Genomic DNA, 17875 nt, shown 5'->3' on the forward strand with positions numbered 1-17875 from the left:
CAATCAATCGCTTTTATAGTACATGAGCATATGTCATCACAGAAAAGTATAAGAATGGTACAAAGATAATAAATAAATGGCACATTAATTTGAACATGACTTTAAAACCAGGTTAAATATTAAAACTATCGGGAGTGTGAGTAATACATATGTGACAGTCATTATGGCAATACATAGTTCATTGAAACTATTTCATATCATGTTCTAGGCCAGTGATGGTGAACCTTTTACAGACCGAGTGCCCAAACTGCAGCCCAGACCCCACTTATTTATTGCAAAGTGCCACATCCCTCTGGCTTTCTAGTAAGAAACTCTGGCAAACCCTGTGCTAGGGCGACAGCATGTGTGCCCACAGAGCCCTCTCTGGTGCCATAGGTTCGCCATCACTGTTCTAGGCCTTTCGATTCTGTCTTGTTGGGCTGACAGTGGCTTAGCTATGGCCGATAGAAAGGCTGCGGCTCTTATAACGGAAACTTTATTGTAAAGTAAGAATTTAATTTTTTGACTTGGTCATGTACATGATTGAATACTAAAGGTGATGATATATAGCCATCTTGACTAGTAGCCGTTCATGACCCCAGCATCAATGTTTTTATCCTATATCCTTTTAAAGCCATTTAAGTTGGCAGACAAAACTACATATGGCAGCGGATTCCATGGTTGGGTTAGGCACTCTGACCAGCTGAACCTTTGTTGTGATCAATCTTTATAGAACACCAACCAATTCTAAAACTTGTACAAATAATATGTATGACCTCTGCAACAGAACGCTTGCTTCTATTACATTTTTGTAGATTGCCCCTAATTTTGAACAACACAACAACAGCAGTGTATTACTAATATTAAAAGTAAAACCAAAGCATAGGTCTTGGGGGCTCCATAACTGAAAAGACAGTATCATACAGAAACACAAAATAATTAAGGTTTTTTAGATCTAGCATTCACCGAATAAAATTTGAATTTTAAACATCTGTGATAGATCGACAGATAAATAGATAGATCTTTGTTTAATCTTATCCGGTTAGAATCTGATCTGATCTCGACCGATTTTATTACCCATTTTACTGGGAATTGTTTTTAATGTGAGTTTAGGGTGAGAAGGAGATAAGGGACATTAGGATTTGATATGTGTTGTTACGTTTTTATCTGTTGTTATTTGTGTTTGATTTTTTATTGTTCTTCTGTTTGCTGTTACCCGCCTTGATCCAATACAGGGAGAGGCACGATATTATTATTATTATTATTATTATTATTATTATTATTATTATTATTATTATTTCTCAGTCTCCCTTATAATGATGGAAATGGTGCTATAGTCCGTCTTGGCACTGTGTGCACATTTTGACTGAAAACCACACTTTCAGGCCAAATATCTCGAAAGTAATAAATCTGTGCCATGTTGAAAAGATCAAAAGCATGCAGAAAATCTGCACAGTTTCACATTCAGACTTTAGGTAAGCCTTTAAAAAGCATACCATGTAAACTGACCAGTCCTAATCTGTCCCAGTATAACCTCTGGACTGACTCACAACTATACCACCAATTTTAATTTTACAAAGAATTGGGGTGCTGACTCTGTCCTAGCCTTTCGAAGGCCTATGACATTTAGCACCGGGAAGATAAAACGATCGCATCTTTTCATCCCTTCGCTTATCAATGGATGTCAGATAATCTTCTCATTTCCTTTGCTTTGTTCTCAGCCGCCGACGGTGTCTGCTCACATTATTTAAGAAATGCACACCAATGCGCACAGATGTACCCCTCCAGAAAAAATACCCGCAACACTAACATGGCTCCCTTGTGCGACGAAGGCCTATCAAAGATCATCGCTGCAATTCTTTTCTTTGTCTTCACTTCCTCAAGTGTCTCTTTCCTCCTTCCGTTCCCCACTGATTTTAACAAAGGTATCTTAATAAAGGCCAACGCGGGCCATAATTTAGTGCCCTCTTCTGGGCAATTGAAACTTAGAATGGGGAATCCCCGTTTCATCCGGCATTAAGACATCCAGTCTCTGTTTTGTCAAATGGAGATTCCTAGACTTTCCAATAGTAGGCTATAAAATAGTATTATAAATGGGAACAGAAACCTTTGCTTGAATGTTACTTTCCTGGTGGCTAAAATATTTTAGGATGCAATATAGTAATTATGGAAATGGAAACCTAAATGATTTATAGAGAGCAGTGACTAGAGTTAAAAGTACTATCCCATGCAAAAAAACCATGCCAAAATTAACAGGACTTTACATGCAGAACAACATGGAATATTTGCAGCCAAAGCACATATGAAATGCAATGTGCATCTTCCTTATCCAGGATCCCAAAATCTAAAATACTCCAAAAACCAAAATGGAGACAGTGATGCCTTTGCTTTCTGGCACAGTCTATAGGTATAAGATATAGATGAAATACTTAAATGAGTTTTGTTTTTAGACTTGGATCCTATCTCCTAGATATCTCATCCTGTATCTATATGCAAATACCGGTATTCCAAAATCCACAATAAATAAACAATGTAAAATCCAAAATCCAAAACACTTCTGGTCCCCAGCATTTTGGATAAGCGAGACTCAACCTGTACTTCACTCTGAGTTCCTATACTATGAATAAGCAAGCAAGGGCTAGTCTACATGTTTAAAATACTCGTCCTTCCAGTCGAATAGAATGGGATCCAGGCACACGGGATTCACTTTGTGAGAATCCCATACTTTTTGCAGAACCCTTCTCACCAAAAAAACTCCTTAAATTCTTCTTCTTCTTCTTCTTATTATTATTATTATTATTAAATTCTTTGCAGTTTTTACCAGAGTGTCTGCAAAAATGCACACTATCGTTCATGTTGCCATCCGTCTGCTTTGTATGCATATGGATGGCTCTGTATTTTCAGCAGGATATGGGCGAATAGATGCGAACAGATGCGCATTTGCACAGGAAAGTGAAGACAATCATCAATGCAAACGTGAGAAAGCGCGTACCAATTCACACAGTACACTTACGTAGAGAGTAGCTCCAAGATTGATTTGGCGAGACTAAAATTGATTATTGGTCCACACATTGCTATGCAAGAGCTATCCTCCCTCTCTTAAATCCAGAACAACAGTTTCTAAATCCTTATCAGCCTTTGGTTTTTCCCTCCCCAACAATACGCTTGACATGCAACTGTTCCTCAATAAAAGATAACATGAGAACTCTTTGACCACAATTTCTTCCCCAGCTAGCATAAAAGAAGTGCGGATTTCAATTTGCTTCATCTTCTCGGTTAGTCTCCAAAGCGACTTTCCGCATGCAGTTTTCTATATGATCGCATACAGCTTGCAGTGGGAGGCACTTTGATTAGGTATCCCACCCATCTTGCAATTCTGACAGCACCGAACAGATGGAATATATTGGGGATTCATGTTTATTCAACAGAAACACAGGGGTCTATTGAATCAACATAAATACGAGGTTAAAAATGACAGGAAGGATCTAGTGTAAAGTAAGATCAGATGGAATATGCGAAGCTAAGGTTGCCAGCTTGACTCCCACTTTGTTCGTGGGTCTCAGTATCAACTCACAAGCAACGGATGGTTTCATTTGCCAATTACGGGCCGCAGAATCCTCCAACTGTAATTCTTGGTCTTTTTTGATCTTTCTGATGACAGCAGAAAAGCCAGCCTAAGATATTTTTTATCTATCTGCTGCCTTTGTTGGCGTAGAAACAATAGACAATAATGTAGGGCAAAATGCTCCTCTACGGATTGAGCGGTGTGTGAATCGTATGAAATCCAAGGGATCGGCCATATGGTGGATGATCAGGTCATTTAGAAAAACAACAAACTCTCATAAATGTACCCTGCGAATCTGGCAGAAATAACATTGAAAATAGCTGTATGATTCAGCAATCAAATAAAGAAGAAGCTATAAATAATCTTCCATCAAGCGTTTCAGAAGCAGAGTTTCTCTGGTGAGGGTCAGCCTACCAAGGTAGTTGATTGAAGCTCATAATGGCAATAAAACCCTAAATCCAATTGGAAATTACATTGATTCAGCTGGTATACTTTGGTTGGGACTGGATTTAGTCCAATGTCATTTCATAATTCTAAGCAGAGTTAAAATCTACAGTTCCAAAGCTCAATAATACACAGAATTTAAATAGTGGTTAGCGGGGCATGAATGCACACATGTGTTTTCTCTCCCGACTTCTTCTCTTTGGCGAACGCCTTGCTGAAGCCAAGAAGCCATTTTTAAGTAACTCTTCCATCCTTTTCAAATGAACCATTGAACCCCATGCTATAGCAATGGCCAATGTAGTTAGGTGCACCAAAGCCCATTCATTTCAGTGCTACTTCAGCAGACTCTGCAGCATTGTTAGCATTTATTTTTTTAATGCTGAGGACCTAGGCATCCCTCTGTAGCCATAGACTTACAGCAACTGGCCTAATATTTTGTTTGCGATGTGCCTTCAAGTCATCTCCAACTTACGGCTAAACCTATCATGGAGTTTTCTTGGGAGGATTTGTTCAGAGGAGGTTTGCCATTGCCTTCCCCTGAGGCTGAGAGAGTGTGACTTGCCCAAGGTCACCATTGAGTTTCATGGTGAAGTAAGGAATTGAACCCTGGTCTCCAGAGTCATAGTCCAACGCTGAAACCACCATGCCATGCTGGCTTTCAATTGACCTTTATTCACTTTCTTTTCTTCCAGTCTGCTTCTGTCTTAGTCCAAGTCAATTAACTTATAAATTGACTTTTTTGGGTGAGACTTGTCAGAGTTTCAAAAAGATTTTTTTGGGGGGGAATATGTGACCCTGTTTGGAGACTTCTGCTCTGGCTGTTTGCTTTAATTTATATACTAACCTGATCCACATACACCCTGATTTTTGGGGGTGTGTGTGCTAAGCCCCTGCAACTCCTATTGAAGTAATAAGATCATCTCTCTGCATGTAGCCTTTTATCTGATCAGGAGCTGTCTAGGGTAGAACGCTCTTTGATTTAAGGCATCTTGACTCTGTTCATCACCGAGACTCGGGTGATCAGTACCTTTCCGAATGAGGACATAAATGGAGGCGATACTGCGTGATGCGCCGTGCTCCAGCATGCCACCAGCACCGCTGCAAAGCAATTTCTCCACATATTCTTGCCCATATTACAATAAAGTGGAGCGTGCTTAGAGCGAACTGCCTCCATAGTGTAAGTGGCCAATTATCTTAAAGACTAACAACTCAGCGAAAGTTTCCTGCTCCATCTAGGAGAAAATAAGGGAATGTCATGAACAGCTGAGTTTAGCTGGCAAGGAGCTGGGAGGGCAAAATACATAATTAAAAAAACAATCGCAGCATAATTACAGGACACTGTTGGGCAGCATGGGTCTCAAGCTTTCCTCTTCATTAATTAGAGTAGAGCCAGGATTAATATATTATTTAATTAGTTGCAAAGCGTCAATGTTTTTCATTCATGTCTGAAAGGCAAGAGTGCCTGTGACATGCAAAATGTACTCAGCATTTCCGCAACAGATTTGGCGAACATAGTGCCTAGTATAGGCCTGAGTTATGAACAGTAATGATAATAATCAAAAGCAAACTGCAGATACAGGTTCATATTGAGTGTGTGGCCCAGTTACTCCGGCGAAATGAAACTTTTATATTCAACTCACACCTGTCACTCAGCGACTGGACAAATTTTGAGGATCCATTGCTATCTAATTTTTATTTTCTTATTTTTCAGCTGTAGTTGAAAAAGGGGTGCTTTGTGTCACCATGAAATTATATACAGAATACTTCGTACCTTTTGAGTTACACTAAAATTTGAAGGTGAGGCTAACAGAAACATAGGATGAGTGTACTGATCAGACTAGTACTTTTTTCTTCCGCTTATACTAGAACTTGGAGTCATTTGACGAAATTGGCTGGCACTAGGTTTGTGATAAGGAAAAGGAATTTTGGACACAATTTATAACTAATGTATAAAATACAGAGGCACAGGTCAGGGGTGTCATTAGGGTGTATAGGGAGTGTGTCCCAAACCACGTGACACTCAAAAGGGGAGTAAGTTATTCATTATTTCTTTCACAATTTTCTTTAAAAACATCACATCACACCAAATATTCACTTTAACCACATGTAAATACATTCAGGCTGTGCATATGATAGCTTTGCTTTGACTGTTATCTATGGCCAAATGCACAAGTCCCCAGTCTTACTTCCAATATGCTATTCAGTGCACAACATGGGTTTTCAATATAAGTGGCAGCAAATGCTGTGGCAGTTCATTTCTGTGCACAGTGTTCATTCACCAAATCCCAGTATTCATATAGATTAAAGCTGGGCTTGCTGGGAACCTTTTACTGTTAGATCATCCATAGTCTGGATCCTGTTCACAAACCCCTTGAAGAATCCTTCTCCCAGTTTCTTCCACATCTTCTTAAAACTTGTGAGTCTCTTGCTTTAACCCATCTCTGAAAGAATTTAGGTCTGTGGGTTGCTGGAGCAGGTTTTTTGCACCGGTGGTCCTGACGTTATAGGATTGCTCCCATAGATTAATGTGTTCTACACCTGCAGGCATTCAATTCTGCTCTTAAAGTCTCTTGTTTCAACAAGTCTTCTGTTTACATTAATGCATTGAATCTGCTTTGAAGTTTGCTTATTTTAGCATTATTTATACTGGTGAGATTCTGTTTCAACTGAATTTGTTTTTATGATGACTCCTGGCATATAGATGGGAATAGGCTGCCCCTCGGTTATGTCATGCTGGGTGATGAGAAATTGTTGTTGTTGTTGTGTGCCTTCAAGTCATTTCCAACTTATGGTGACCCTAAGGTTTTCTTGGCTAGTTTCTTCAGATGGGGTTTGCCACTGCTGTCCTCTGAGGCTGAGAGAGTGTGACTTACCCAAGGTCGATCTGAGATTCAATCCTTGGTGTCTCCAGAGTTATAGTCCAGCACTCAAACCACTACACCAGATTGGTTCTGTGATAAGAAATACTGTCTTATCATAGAGATGGAAGGGACTCCAAGGATCATCTAATCCAATCCCCTGCCATGCAGGAACAAGCATCAAGAGATGGTTATTCAACCAAGGACTTCCAAAGAAGGAAAGCTCACCATCCTCTGAGACAATCCATTTCCCTGTCAAATTTACCACCAAGAAGCTCCTCTTAATGCGTAGGAAGAATATTTATCAATTTATTTATTGTACAATATTTATACTCTACCTTCAGCCAAAAAAGCCTCCCAGGTCAGCTTATGAATCATTACATTGACAGTTCCGGGCCCGCAGGCTTACAATCTAAATACGGCATGACACATAAGGAAAAAAGGGAATGGCAATGGAAAAAGGGATTAAGAACAGCAGAGGATAGCTGTTCTTCTCTGTCACAGAGGCCAGAGAAATGGGAGTTTCTTACATGGGAACAGGGTCCCTCTAGCTACTGGGCCATAGCATAATGGTGCTATGTCTGGCTGCTCTTTTCTCATCTTTGGCCAGAGCAATGGTAGTTGGATCATGGAGGAAGGCCTGCACACCATTTGTTGGGCCAAGATATGATGGATCTGTGACTGACTGCTCTTCTCCTTCTAAGAGGGGATTTAATCACTATTTGGACTCATCTGTGCAAGCAAAGTGATGCTCAAAGTTCTACAACACAGACTTTAACCATATACAAAGTGCAAAATGCCAGGTTCTGGTTCCAAGCTGTGTTCTGGAACAGAAGAGGCACTAGAGATGATATTGCAAACATATGTTGGATAATGAAGTGCACCAAAGAATTTCAGAAGAAAATCAGGTGGTGATTTATGGATTACACACCTAACCCCAGCTAATGTGGAAGGCCCACTGTAACACATAAAGTCTGGAACACAATTAGGCAAAAAAATAGACAGCAATGTTTGGCACGTTGCTCCAAACTTTACTTTCTTATGTTTCCAAAGGGCTTGGACTTCTTACACGTAGCGAGAAAAAACTGGAAAACGGCAATCAGAAGAAGGGATTTCTGCAGCTGTTACAAGTCGCACAACTAGGTAGCAAGCAACCCTTGCCAAAACTCCTTCTTCCACACAACCATTAAGTTTACCAGAGCCAGCTCCGGTTTTGACTCTGGCAACCCTAGACTGGTGACTAATTCCTTTTGTAGCACATTGTTTTGCACCTGTTGTTTCTCTGTCTCCACAACCTGATCTCATGTGAGGCTGGTGCTTCTTGGGTGCTGAAGTGTCACCATGGGTGAGGCACCCACATTCCTCTCTCTCTCTCTCTCTCCTTTCATCTCGCTCCTCATAGTCTTCTTGCGCAAAGGTTCTTAGTGCGCTGCTTTGCTCTGGGAGCCTAGCTGTCCCTCTGTGCCGGAGACGTGCCTGGCTCAGCAGAGCTGTTATTTTATGAGCATTGTTTCAAGACAGTTTGTGCAACCCCAATTGCCAAATCTCATTATTCATGATTTTTATCTCATTGCCTGATATGCATAATAACTCTTAAGGTGTCACTGATGAAACTCCAGAAGCTCTTGGATGTACCAGCAAGGACTTGTTCTCGGTTTCACAGTCTCTGAGACCCTTCCTCACCTTCACATCCCCTGTTTCAATTTGGACGTTGTCTTTCCAACCTAACACTCTTTCCCCACCTTTGTTTAACCTGTTTTGCAGTGACTGGTCATCTGGATTAGTTTGCCAAAGCAGCCATATTATTAACAACCCAGTATCTTCATAGCTTGCATCTATATTGAAGAACACAGTTTGACACTGCTTCAACTATCATGGCTCAATGCTAAAGTATCCTGGGATCTATAGTTTTCTGAGATATTTAGCCTTCTCTGTCAGAGAGCTCTGGTGCCACAACAAACTACAAATCCCAGGATTCCATGACAGTTAAAGCAATGTCAAACGTCATCAATTCTGCTGTGTACATGCAGCCTAAGGTAGTGTTTGCAAAGGCCAGACCTCTTGAGATGCTTATTTTAGACTGCAGAAGAAGACAAGAAGATGTGGAATTGAGGCCCGTACATGTAAATAAAGGGCTGAGACAGCAATCCAAATCCAGTTTTGTTGTTGTTGTGTGCCTTCAAGTCATTTTTGACTAATGGCGACCCTAAGGTGACCCTGTCATGGGGTTTTCTTGGCAAGCTTTGCTCAGAGGAGGTTTGACATTGCTTTCTCCTAAGGCTGAGAAAGTGTGACTTGCCCAAAGTCACCCAGTGAGTTTCATGGCTGAGCTGGGAACCGTATTCTAGTCTGCAGAGTTATAGTCCAACACTCAACCCAAAGCACCATGCTTGCTGCATCTTACCTGGACATATGTTCACCGAATTTACTTTTGAATTGGCATATATAAGATTGAACTTTGAGTTGCTTTTCTCATTTATCTGAAATCTCTCGAAACAAAGCAGAATCTCCCAAGTCGAACTGAGATTATGAGATGTAGCTTCCCTTGCTAAAATAATTCTTTAGCTGACTTCAGTGAAGCAACTTTAATTTAATAAAGTAAGTTGAAATTAAATACTATTGTCAAAACCGCAGCATGTCATTGCATATTGAATAAAATGTGATATAACCTATTATTTACATTCCCATTCTTTGATTAGTAAATAATCCAGTTGACGTAAGAAAGGATAACATTAAGAGCATGGCCAAGCCTTTCTCCAAAGCACATCACTCTCCATAGTAGTGACTCTACCAAGCACTTCTCGCTCTACAAACACCTTTGGAGGAATGAGAACAAACGAAAAGACCAGCCTTAAGCCTGTATTTTGTCAACCAGCTTCAAAGTTAATATGAAAAAGAGCAAAAGGGAGCAGAAAAGGAAAAAGCACAGGGTGAAAGCCAGGATCAGGTTGCTCCTCTCGACTCCACAGTCTCACTGGGGCAGAGCTATAATTTGCAATCATTTGCAATTTGCAACACAAGACTTCTCCTTGTGTTGAAATACAGAACCGGCTTTCTTTTGGGAGGAAGAAGTAACATTTACCCATCAGTTCAGACCTTCTCGGGAGGTCTTTTTAAGGGAATGTCAGGCTTTTTTGTGTTTCAAAGTGACTTTAAAAACAATAAAAAGTAACATGTTAATCACAGTAATAACATATTATTAATATATTATTAACTGCAATAACAATTAATAACAAGTTCCATAGGATGGAGTCACAGTACTTAGAGTGGTGTCAGACTGCGTCATTTCTGCAGTGCAAATGCATCCAAGGACAGCGAAATGAATAGGAGGGGAGCAATACACTAATGTTCTTCCTGCAACTAGTGTTTAAAATGAACAATTTTGTGCCCCAAGTGGACAATTTCTTACCTGTAGTTGAACTCTCTTCTGGACTCAAAGCTATGGGTTCATCTGGCTGCTCATAAAGGAGAAACTGGTAGCGGTGGTAACCAGTTTGAGATGGCGGTGTGGGTCGGCGGTAATCTGGATACAGGAAATAAAACCATTATGTTCAGAGCATGTACTGCATTTATTCTTTTACATCAGCGTTCCCTCCTTAATGCTTCACCATATTCATTTTGTAACATGAATCAGCCAAAGTTATTCCTTTCCTGATTCTTGAAAACCCTCTTATTTTTCAAATATATCTATGTCAGGAACTATATTGACCGCTCCGCTCTGAATTTTCCTGGTGCTTACTTGGGTCATTTCCCCATGCTGTTGTTGTTGTGTGCCTTCAAGTCATTTCCGACTTATGGTGACCCTAAGTCGAACCTATCCTGGGGTTTTCTTGGCAAGATTGGCTCAAAAAGAGGTTTGCCATTGCCTTCCATTGAGGCTGAGAGAGTGTGACTTGCCCAAGGTCACTCAGTGGGTTTCATGGCCAAGCAGGAATCGAACCCTGGTCTCCAGAGTCATAGTCCAACTCTTAAGCCACTGCTATCCCAGATGGATCTGTGGCTGTGTCCTCTCATTCCCTTGTGCCCTTTCACAAGTTTTCTCTGTGTTTTAACTCCAAATTGCTCCACGTCAGATTAGTATATTTCATCAGACTTTAAGAACAGATTAATCCCTCCCTCCAGGTTGGGGCCAAACCTTCAGTCTCTATTCAGAGAGAGAGCTTAAGATGTCATTAGGACCCTGTTATGGCTCTTAAATGGGCTGGAATGAGGTGAGAAGCAGATGGAGACTGGTGATAAATCTCACATTTCCCTAAAGAACACATGGTTTGTATATATAAACTCCAAACACCTTCTTCCACTCTTCCCGACATTCCCTGTTGTCTCCTCTGGTGGCTGGCTCTTTGCCATCAGCTCACAAGCATGCTCTTGTTTCTCCTTCTTTTGGAAAAGCCTCCCTTTCACTTCGCCTGTTTTTCCCAGACTCAGGCTTAGATGAGTTCCTTCTCTCCCCAAACTCCACCTTGACTTACCTCCCTTAACCCATCTCTCAGTGGATGACATCCAAAGCCCAGAGCATTCCCTAAGGGATTCATTGAGACTTATTCTGGTTTCTGCCTCTTTCTCATTACCAGATGAACACAATAGTGTGAAACATTCAGCAGCCCTTGCCCAAATAAACCATTTTCTGCTTCAGAGTCTTCCTTGGGTATGCTGACAGTCATCTGTTGTGACTCTTTTAAACCATAGGTTCTCCTTTTTGTTTCAATTACACCTGATTCAGTTGCATCACTCTCTCTCTCAAATAGCAGGAATATGGGTACCACATTAAACCCTCTCTGCAAGGAATATGTGACTACCATGTTTGTTGTTGTTGTGTGCTTTCAAGTCATTTCTGACTTATGGTAGCCCTCAGGTGAACCTATCACAGGGTTTTTGTGCAGATTTGCCATTACCTTCCTCTGAAGCTGAGAGAGTGTGACTCGTAGGTTACTTTGGCTGAGTGACATGGTCTTCCCTGTGTCCTAGTCCAACGCTCAAACCACTACACCACATGGTACTGCTTGTTTATAAAAGGAAACAAGTCTTCCCTTCAAAATCCTCTTCACCAAAATTTAATGCTGTATGTTCATGAAATACTTGGTGGATGCATGATGGAGTATAACACATTTGATCATGACCTGAAGTCCTTCCCAGAAGGATGTCAGTGACAAAGTACTGCATTCTCTGAAGATGCTCCTAAATTTTACCCTTGACATCTACAGATCATATCAAAATCCATTATTTTGGACTCCAAACCTGCCCTCGACTTAAACACGAGGCTGACTTATAGTAGACTATAATATGGCATTTCTTACTTCCCAGACTCAAACCTTTCTAAACATCCAGCTATTTTGGCTTCTGCATGTTTTATCCAGCGTATCATGCATAGGCTGTACTGGATGCTCAGCAAGTGGAAACTGCATTTGATTCCCGAATTGCTCAGAATGACTTAAAAGACTTAAATCGACATTAAATGAGTAAATCAGGTGAAAAGACTTAAATCAACCCCAGTGTGTGGTGACAAAGAGACTAGTACCAAGAAGAGCTGTTATGTACTATGCACATGATCCCCAGCCACTTGCATCCCCAATTTTGGCTTGAAGGGCATTTCAGATTGGATTCAAGGAAAAGGGATGTGATGTGAAGGAACCGGAAAGGCTAACATTCGTCCACAGCCTAATCAAATCAAGAAGGGAAAATTAATCTCCCTTTGAACAACAACACTTTGGATTGCTATAAAACATTTAATGCAAATGACCTTAATTCACAGTTGATGCATTTTCTCTATTGGGGCAAATAAGTTTAGCTTTCTGCCCACTTGGGCCCAGTCTTGAAAATCTACACACTGGCTCTGAAAGACAAGATTAAGTAGTTTGTGCCACGAGGAAATAGTTTTATGTGGGATAGTCTAAAGAATGAACAAACAAAGAACACAAGATGTTTCCACTTTGTTGCCTTAGAAGCTAGAGATGTCCCGTAAGGTCTAGGATTTTCCTGGCCTGGCCTGAGTTGGAAAAGTGAATTTGTAAAAGCATTCCTTGCTCAGTTTGCTTTAGAAAGTCCAAGAAGAATGCAAAGGCGTCATCTGATGAAGTGGACTTGAGTCCAAGAAAGCTGATGTTGGAAATGTTCTTTTCCTCAGTTAGTCTCAAAGGTGATGGAAGACTCTTTTCCATCTTGTTACACTAAAAAAAGGGTCCAGGGAAATTTTGACTAGCGCTATCTTACCTGATAACACATGGCCTTCCAGGTTCCCATTCTTCAGGTTAGCACCCTAAAACGAGATAGTCATTTTATTGATTTATATCTATTCGGAATAATTATATATAGCTTTAAAAGGATCTGCAATTAGCGGCATGCAATGCACAAGTAAGAATGATTGAACACCAAATTCAGCATTAAAATATTTAGCAAAGGAACCAATAGCATATTCGGTCAGGAAAAATTAGTCTGTGAAAACTTAGGTAAAAACCTGGGTGGGATTTTTTTCTTTTTGTAGCATGTGTTTGAAATTCACAATTATTGTTCATGCGTTAATTCCAGCTTCATTGCGTGCAACGACAATTTTAAAAGACAACAACCCTGAGAAACATTTGAGGATGGCAATGGCAAACCCAAACTGAAGATGCTTGCCAATAATAATAATAATAATAATAATAATAATAATTTATTTGTATCCCGCTTTTCTGTTACCAAACAATCAAAGCGGCTTACATCTAAAACTAGTCCAGTACACAATATGTTGTATATACAATATCCCCATATCCCCCCTAAAAATGAATTAAACATGGTACAATTAAAATCAGTCTATTACAAACAAATAATAAACATGGTAATCAAAATAATAATCAAAATGGCTGAAAACCCTGATAGGCTTGCCTTAGGGCCACTCTAAGTCGGAAATGACTTGAAGGCACACAACAACAACAGCAACAACAAATAACTTTTGACAAACAACCTTTCATTCAAGGAGAATAATAACTACTTTTCAGTTCCAGTTACAAAACCATGGCATCAGGTGCAAACAGTTAAATTACCTCTGAGGTCTTGTTTGCTTATAGCAAGAGAAGTTTCTGAAAGTTTACCTAGCTTCGTTTAACTTTATTTTTCACCCCAAAAATACATCCACTTGATGCATTGTTTTGTGTCTAATCCAAACAGGAAAGATGGGAAGGGCAACTGTGCCGGTGGGAGCTGCGTTTTGCTTGCTAATTTAGATTTAAAGTGTAATTGTCTTGTACATGGCGGCTTGGCATGCCTGTCGAGTTCCTTTGAATCGCAGGATGTGCTGTCAGCGTAGCGGAGAGGGACTGACAGACGGATCAGCTGGACCTGTTATCAGGGCAACAGGTTGCTACAGGGCTACAAAAGCTTGCTCTAAAAGCCCCGTCACCATTGTGTGCCCAAGAATTCAGGCAGTGGCTAATTAATATCTTTGGAATGGCAAAAAGGTCACTGCGGTTCCAGAAGCACATAGGCTGGCACACACAGACAGCAGGTACAATGCCCAAAAGATGCAGGCAAGCCTAAGAAGGCAAAGTAGCATTTCCCCCCTCCTGAAATGTATTGTTGCGGGGTGTTCATCAAGAAAGTTCCAGCCATGCCAATGCCAGCCCAGGGCACTTCATACACGATGCTAAAAAAAGTGCATTTGACTTTCTCTTATCGTTTTGGTGTCACTTGTGAATGCTGTTAACACAGAGGAGAATGCAAGAGAAGTGTTAAATGTACCCAAATGTAGCCAAAGGAGCCTTTATATTTGCAACAGGTACTGAATTAACCCCCCAAATCAAAACATTTTCCCATTTGATTTGGGGATCATGTAGAACCCAACTTAGTAAAAATATCAATCATAGAGCGGGGTATAAATAATAATAATAATAATAATAATAATAATAATAATAATAATATATTTCATATATTAAGGAGTACTGGTAATATGGGAGATAGAGTGTTGTAGTGGTTTGTCATTTCTAGTGGGGAATTCAGATACTTGTAGTCCAAAAGGTAAACTTTCCAAGGTGTATTAGTGGGACTGGGCATCTGGGCCAGATTTCATACTTTCTAGGTTAAAGGATTCAAAGATATAGCCATGTTAGTCTGTAGAACCAGTATGTAGAGAGATCTTGAAGCACCCATTGAGACTAACCAAAGAAAGAAGTTGGCATCATGACCTTTCATAGACTTAAGTCTACTTCCTCAGATGCATCTAACCCAAACAATTACATATTTGAAATAAACCCATAGGAAGGCTGTTTTTCCAATTCTGCATGGGAATGATACCTAACATTTTAACGTTGGCCCTGGCTTCCCCAAATTCTGTTCAAAAAACAACAAAAGCCACTTCTGTTTCCTAATTCAGATCTTAGTCACTGCACCTGCTATTAGGATTTTCAGGTAACCTGGTATGCCTTCAGCCAGAGCCATATGATTCGTAACTGGGCTCATGGCAAAGATCAGCAACCTATTAGTCTTTGTATTAACATTAAAGCTGCTGTTCTGCACATACGTACCAGGAACAATATCACACTTAAACAAGACCTTTTAACTTCTGAAGACTTGTACAGGATTGCACTATAAATCTCTTTATAGACTCCAGCAAGGAAACTAAGGGAACTATTTGCAATTCCTTCACTGAGCAGACAGGTCCCTTCCTCTTTTGGAAAGATAGGGTCCTGGCTATGGCACGGTGTGTTTCCTCATCCCACCGCAATTACCAATTGCAAACTGGCCGCCCACCGCGGAGGTTTCTAGACCCTTCTTTCTGACTCCATCTGACCCTGCCAGAGCATGGGTCAGCAGTACATTTCTGTGAGTGCAAGGAGAGATGATTTAATCTTTTCATTCACTTCTTCCTATTTATCAGGGGGAATAAATCACTTTCCCTTCCTTGCCGTGGGGAAAGGGCGGTGGGAAATGGAGCTGGGATTCCCATCTCTGTCTGGAATTCGTTTCATCGGAAAATAATTTCGTGTCATTTGGGAGCAGTCTCGTTTTCATGAATGAGCTGATGAACATCTGAGTACAATTGTGAACAGTGTAATAGTAACCAGCATCCTAATAAAACAGTATCTCTGTTTATTTTTCAAAGGCAAATGGATAATGCACACTAGCTGTTCCCTGAAAGTATTAAAGCCTTCTGCTCTGGCCAATGCTTATGGATGTTGATTTAATGCTCCACTTTCAACATGTGTTCCCCAAACAGATAAAGAAACATCAGAGCTAACGGGCCTCGAAGATGTTAACTGTCCTGATGTCCTTTGGGGAGGTGAGAGGCAGAGTGTCCAGAAAGAAGAGATGTATTGGAATTAAGGTCTTGGAAAATCGGGATGAATCAAGAGTGCTGAAGATACCATGGATGGTCAAGAAGACCAACAAATGGGTCCTCAAGCAGATCAAGCCTAAACTGTCTCTGGAAGCCAAGACAATGGCCCCATACAGACAGGCCAAAATAAAGCTGCTTCAGGTCACTTTGAAGGTATGCTGTTTAAATGATGCATGAGTCCTAAGAGTCCGGAAGCCGCTCCAAAGCCACGATTCAGTCCTAAGGTCTGGAGCACAGCTTTAGCGCAGCTTCCGGACTCTTAGGACGCATGCATCATGTAAACATCATACCTCCAAAGTGACCTGAAGCAGCTTTATTTTGGCCTGTCTGTATGGGGCCAATGAAACTGAGTCTGTCGTACTTTGGCCGTGAGAAGTCTTGAATTATTGGAAAATACAATGATTGTAGAAAAGGTGGCGGTGGAAAGAGAGGAAGAGCACATTCCACATGGTTAGATTCAATCAAAGAGGACACAGGCCTGAGTCTATAGGACCTAAGCAGAGCAATGGAGGACATGGGGTCTTGGGGATGTCTCATCCACAGAGTTGCCATGAGTTGGGGGCCAACACGAGGGTAGTTAACAACAACAACAACAACAACAACAACATCTATTGCCAATGCTTTCCAGAGATGTTATAGTTCCGAATACTATGACCACAAGGAAGTATGTTGTAAAAGTTTTGTTCACAGCCAAGGCTAGTTAATGCATCTCTGAGAATTGTCTTTTTGGGTGAATTCAGCTGCCATCATACCTAAGGATTTATGGTGCTTTATGGCATCCAGAGAACCTTGCATACAATGTTTTGGTTGTTCTTATCACAATCCTGATTCATATTACTAACTATAAGAGAATGAGGGTGGGTAGGTTGAAGCTGTGCTCTTCACGATTTCTCCATTGCGTCTATAATCCAGGGTATAATTACAATGGAATGTGTTGCACTGACTTCTGAGGAACTATGGTTTGGGTTTTTCTATATGGTGATGTGTTCCACAGATCTATAGCATGCTGGGAACATATCATTTTATTTGCTTCTGTTGCACAACCCCAAATTTTCTAAACTGAGAATTCCTACACCATTAAGCTTCCCCTTGAGAGTTATCTTATACCCAATAAATTTCGTTGTCATGTGGATTAGAATTAGAAAATATATTTCAAAATATGGGATGTTGTCTTAAAATAAAGGACATCTGGCAAGTGTAGTGCGGAAAGAGTGCAAAAATAACAAAATGCAGTTTGTAAGCTGTTTGCATTTTACATCCACACGGCAGTGTACTTACTCTCTGTTTACTCACTAAAAACTAGCAACAAAAATGTATTCCTGAAAAGGTGCCAAAAGGTGATACAATGGCTTGTTCTGGATGTGCAACCCTTTTGGAAATCTGGATTTTGGGAACATGGATGATGAATACTCTGAACACTAACATGACGTTTTATGTTTTGCTTGGCCCATAGGCATCTTTAAATAGTCAGACATTTCTAAACATGAATCCTAAGCATGGTTGATTGAAAGGTGTTTTTTGTTTATATTTCCTACCCAAATATATTCAAGTGTCCCCAAGCAACCAGAGAGCATTTTCCAAAATCTCTTGCAGCCTTGTTAAAGATTATGTGGCACGCAGGTAGTCTGTATAGGAAGTTGCCCTGCTGGATTCTTTTTAATGGTGCCAACCCTTGGCACTACCCAGTTTAGTTGTATAAATGGGATTATTCGCACCCTGAGA

General features: G+C 40.5%; 1 protein-coding gene across 1 annotated transcript in view; it reads right to left on the reverse strand.

Moving 5' to 3' along the window:
* PEBP4 (phosphatidylethanolamine binding protein 4) overlaps nucleotides 1-17875 on the reverse strand; it is a 143068-nt gene that overhangs the window by 5844 nt on the left and 119349 nt on the right. Inside the window, exons 5-6 of the mRNA XM_089537762.1 lie at nucleotides 13057-13102; nucleotides 10256-10369 (exon numbers count right to left, since the gene is read on the reverse strand). Of these exons, the coding sequence (XP_089393888.1) occupies nucleotides 10256-10369; nucleotides 13057-13102 (160 nt within the window). The remainder of the gene's footprint in view (nucleotides 1-10255; nucleotides 10370-13056; nucleotides 13103-17875) is intronic.

Source organism: Sceloporus occidentalis, unplaced genomic scaffold (assembly GCF_023333645.1).
Source record: "Sceloporus occidentalis isolate IW3139 unplaced genomic scaffold, rSceOcc1.0.p SCAF_9, whole genome shotgun sequence".
Taxonomy (NCBI): domain Eukaryota; kingdom Metazoa; phylum Chordata; class Lepidosauria; order Squamata; family Phrynosomatidae; genus Sceloporus; species Sceloporus occidentalis.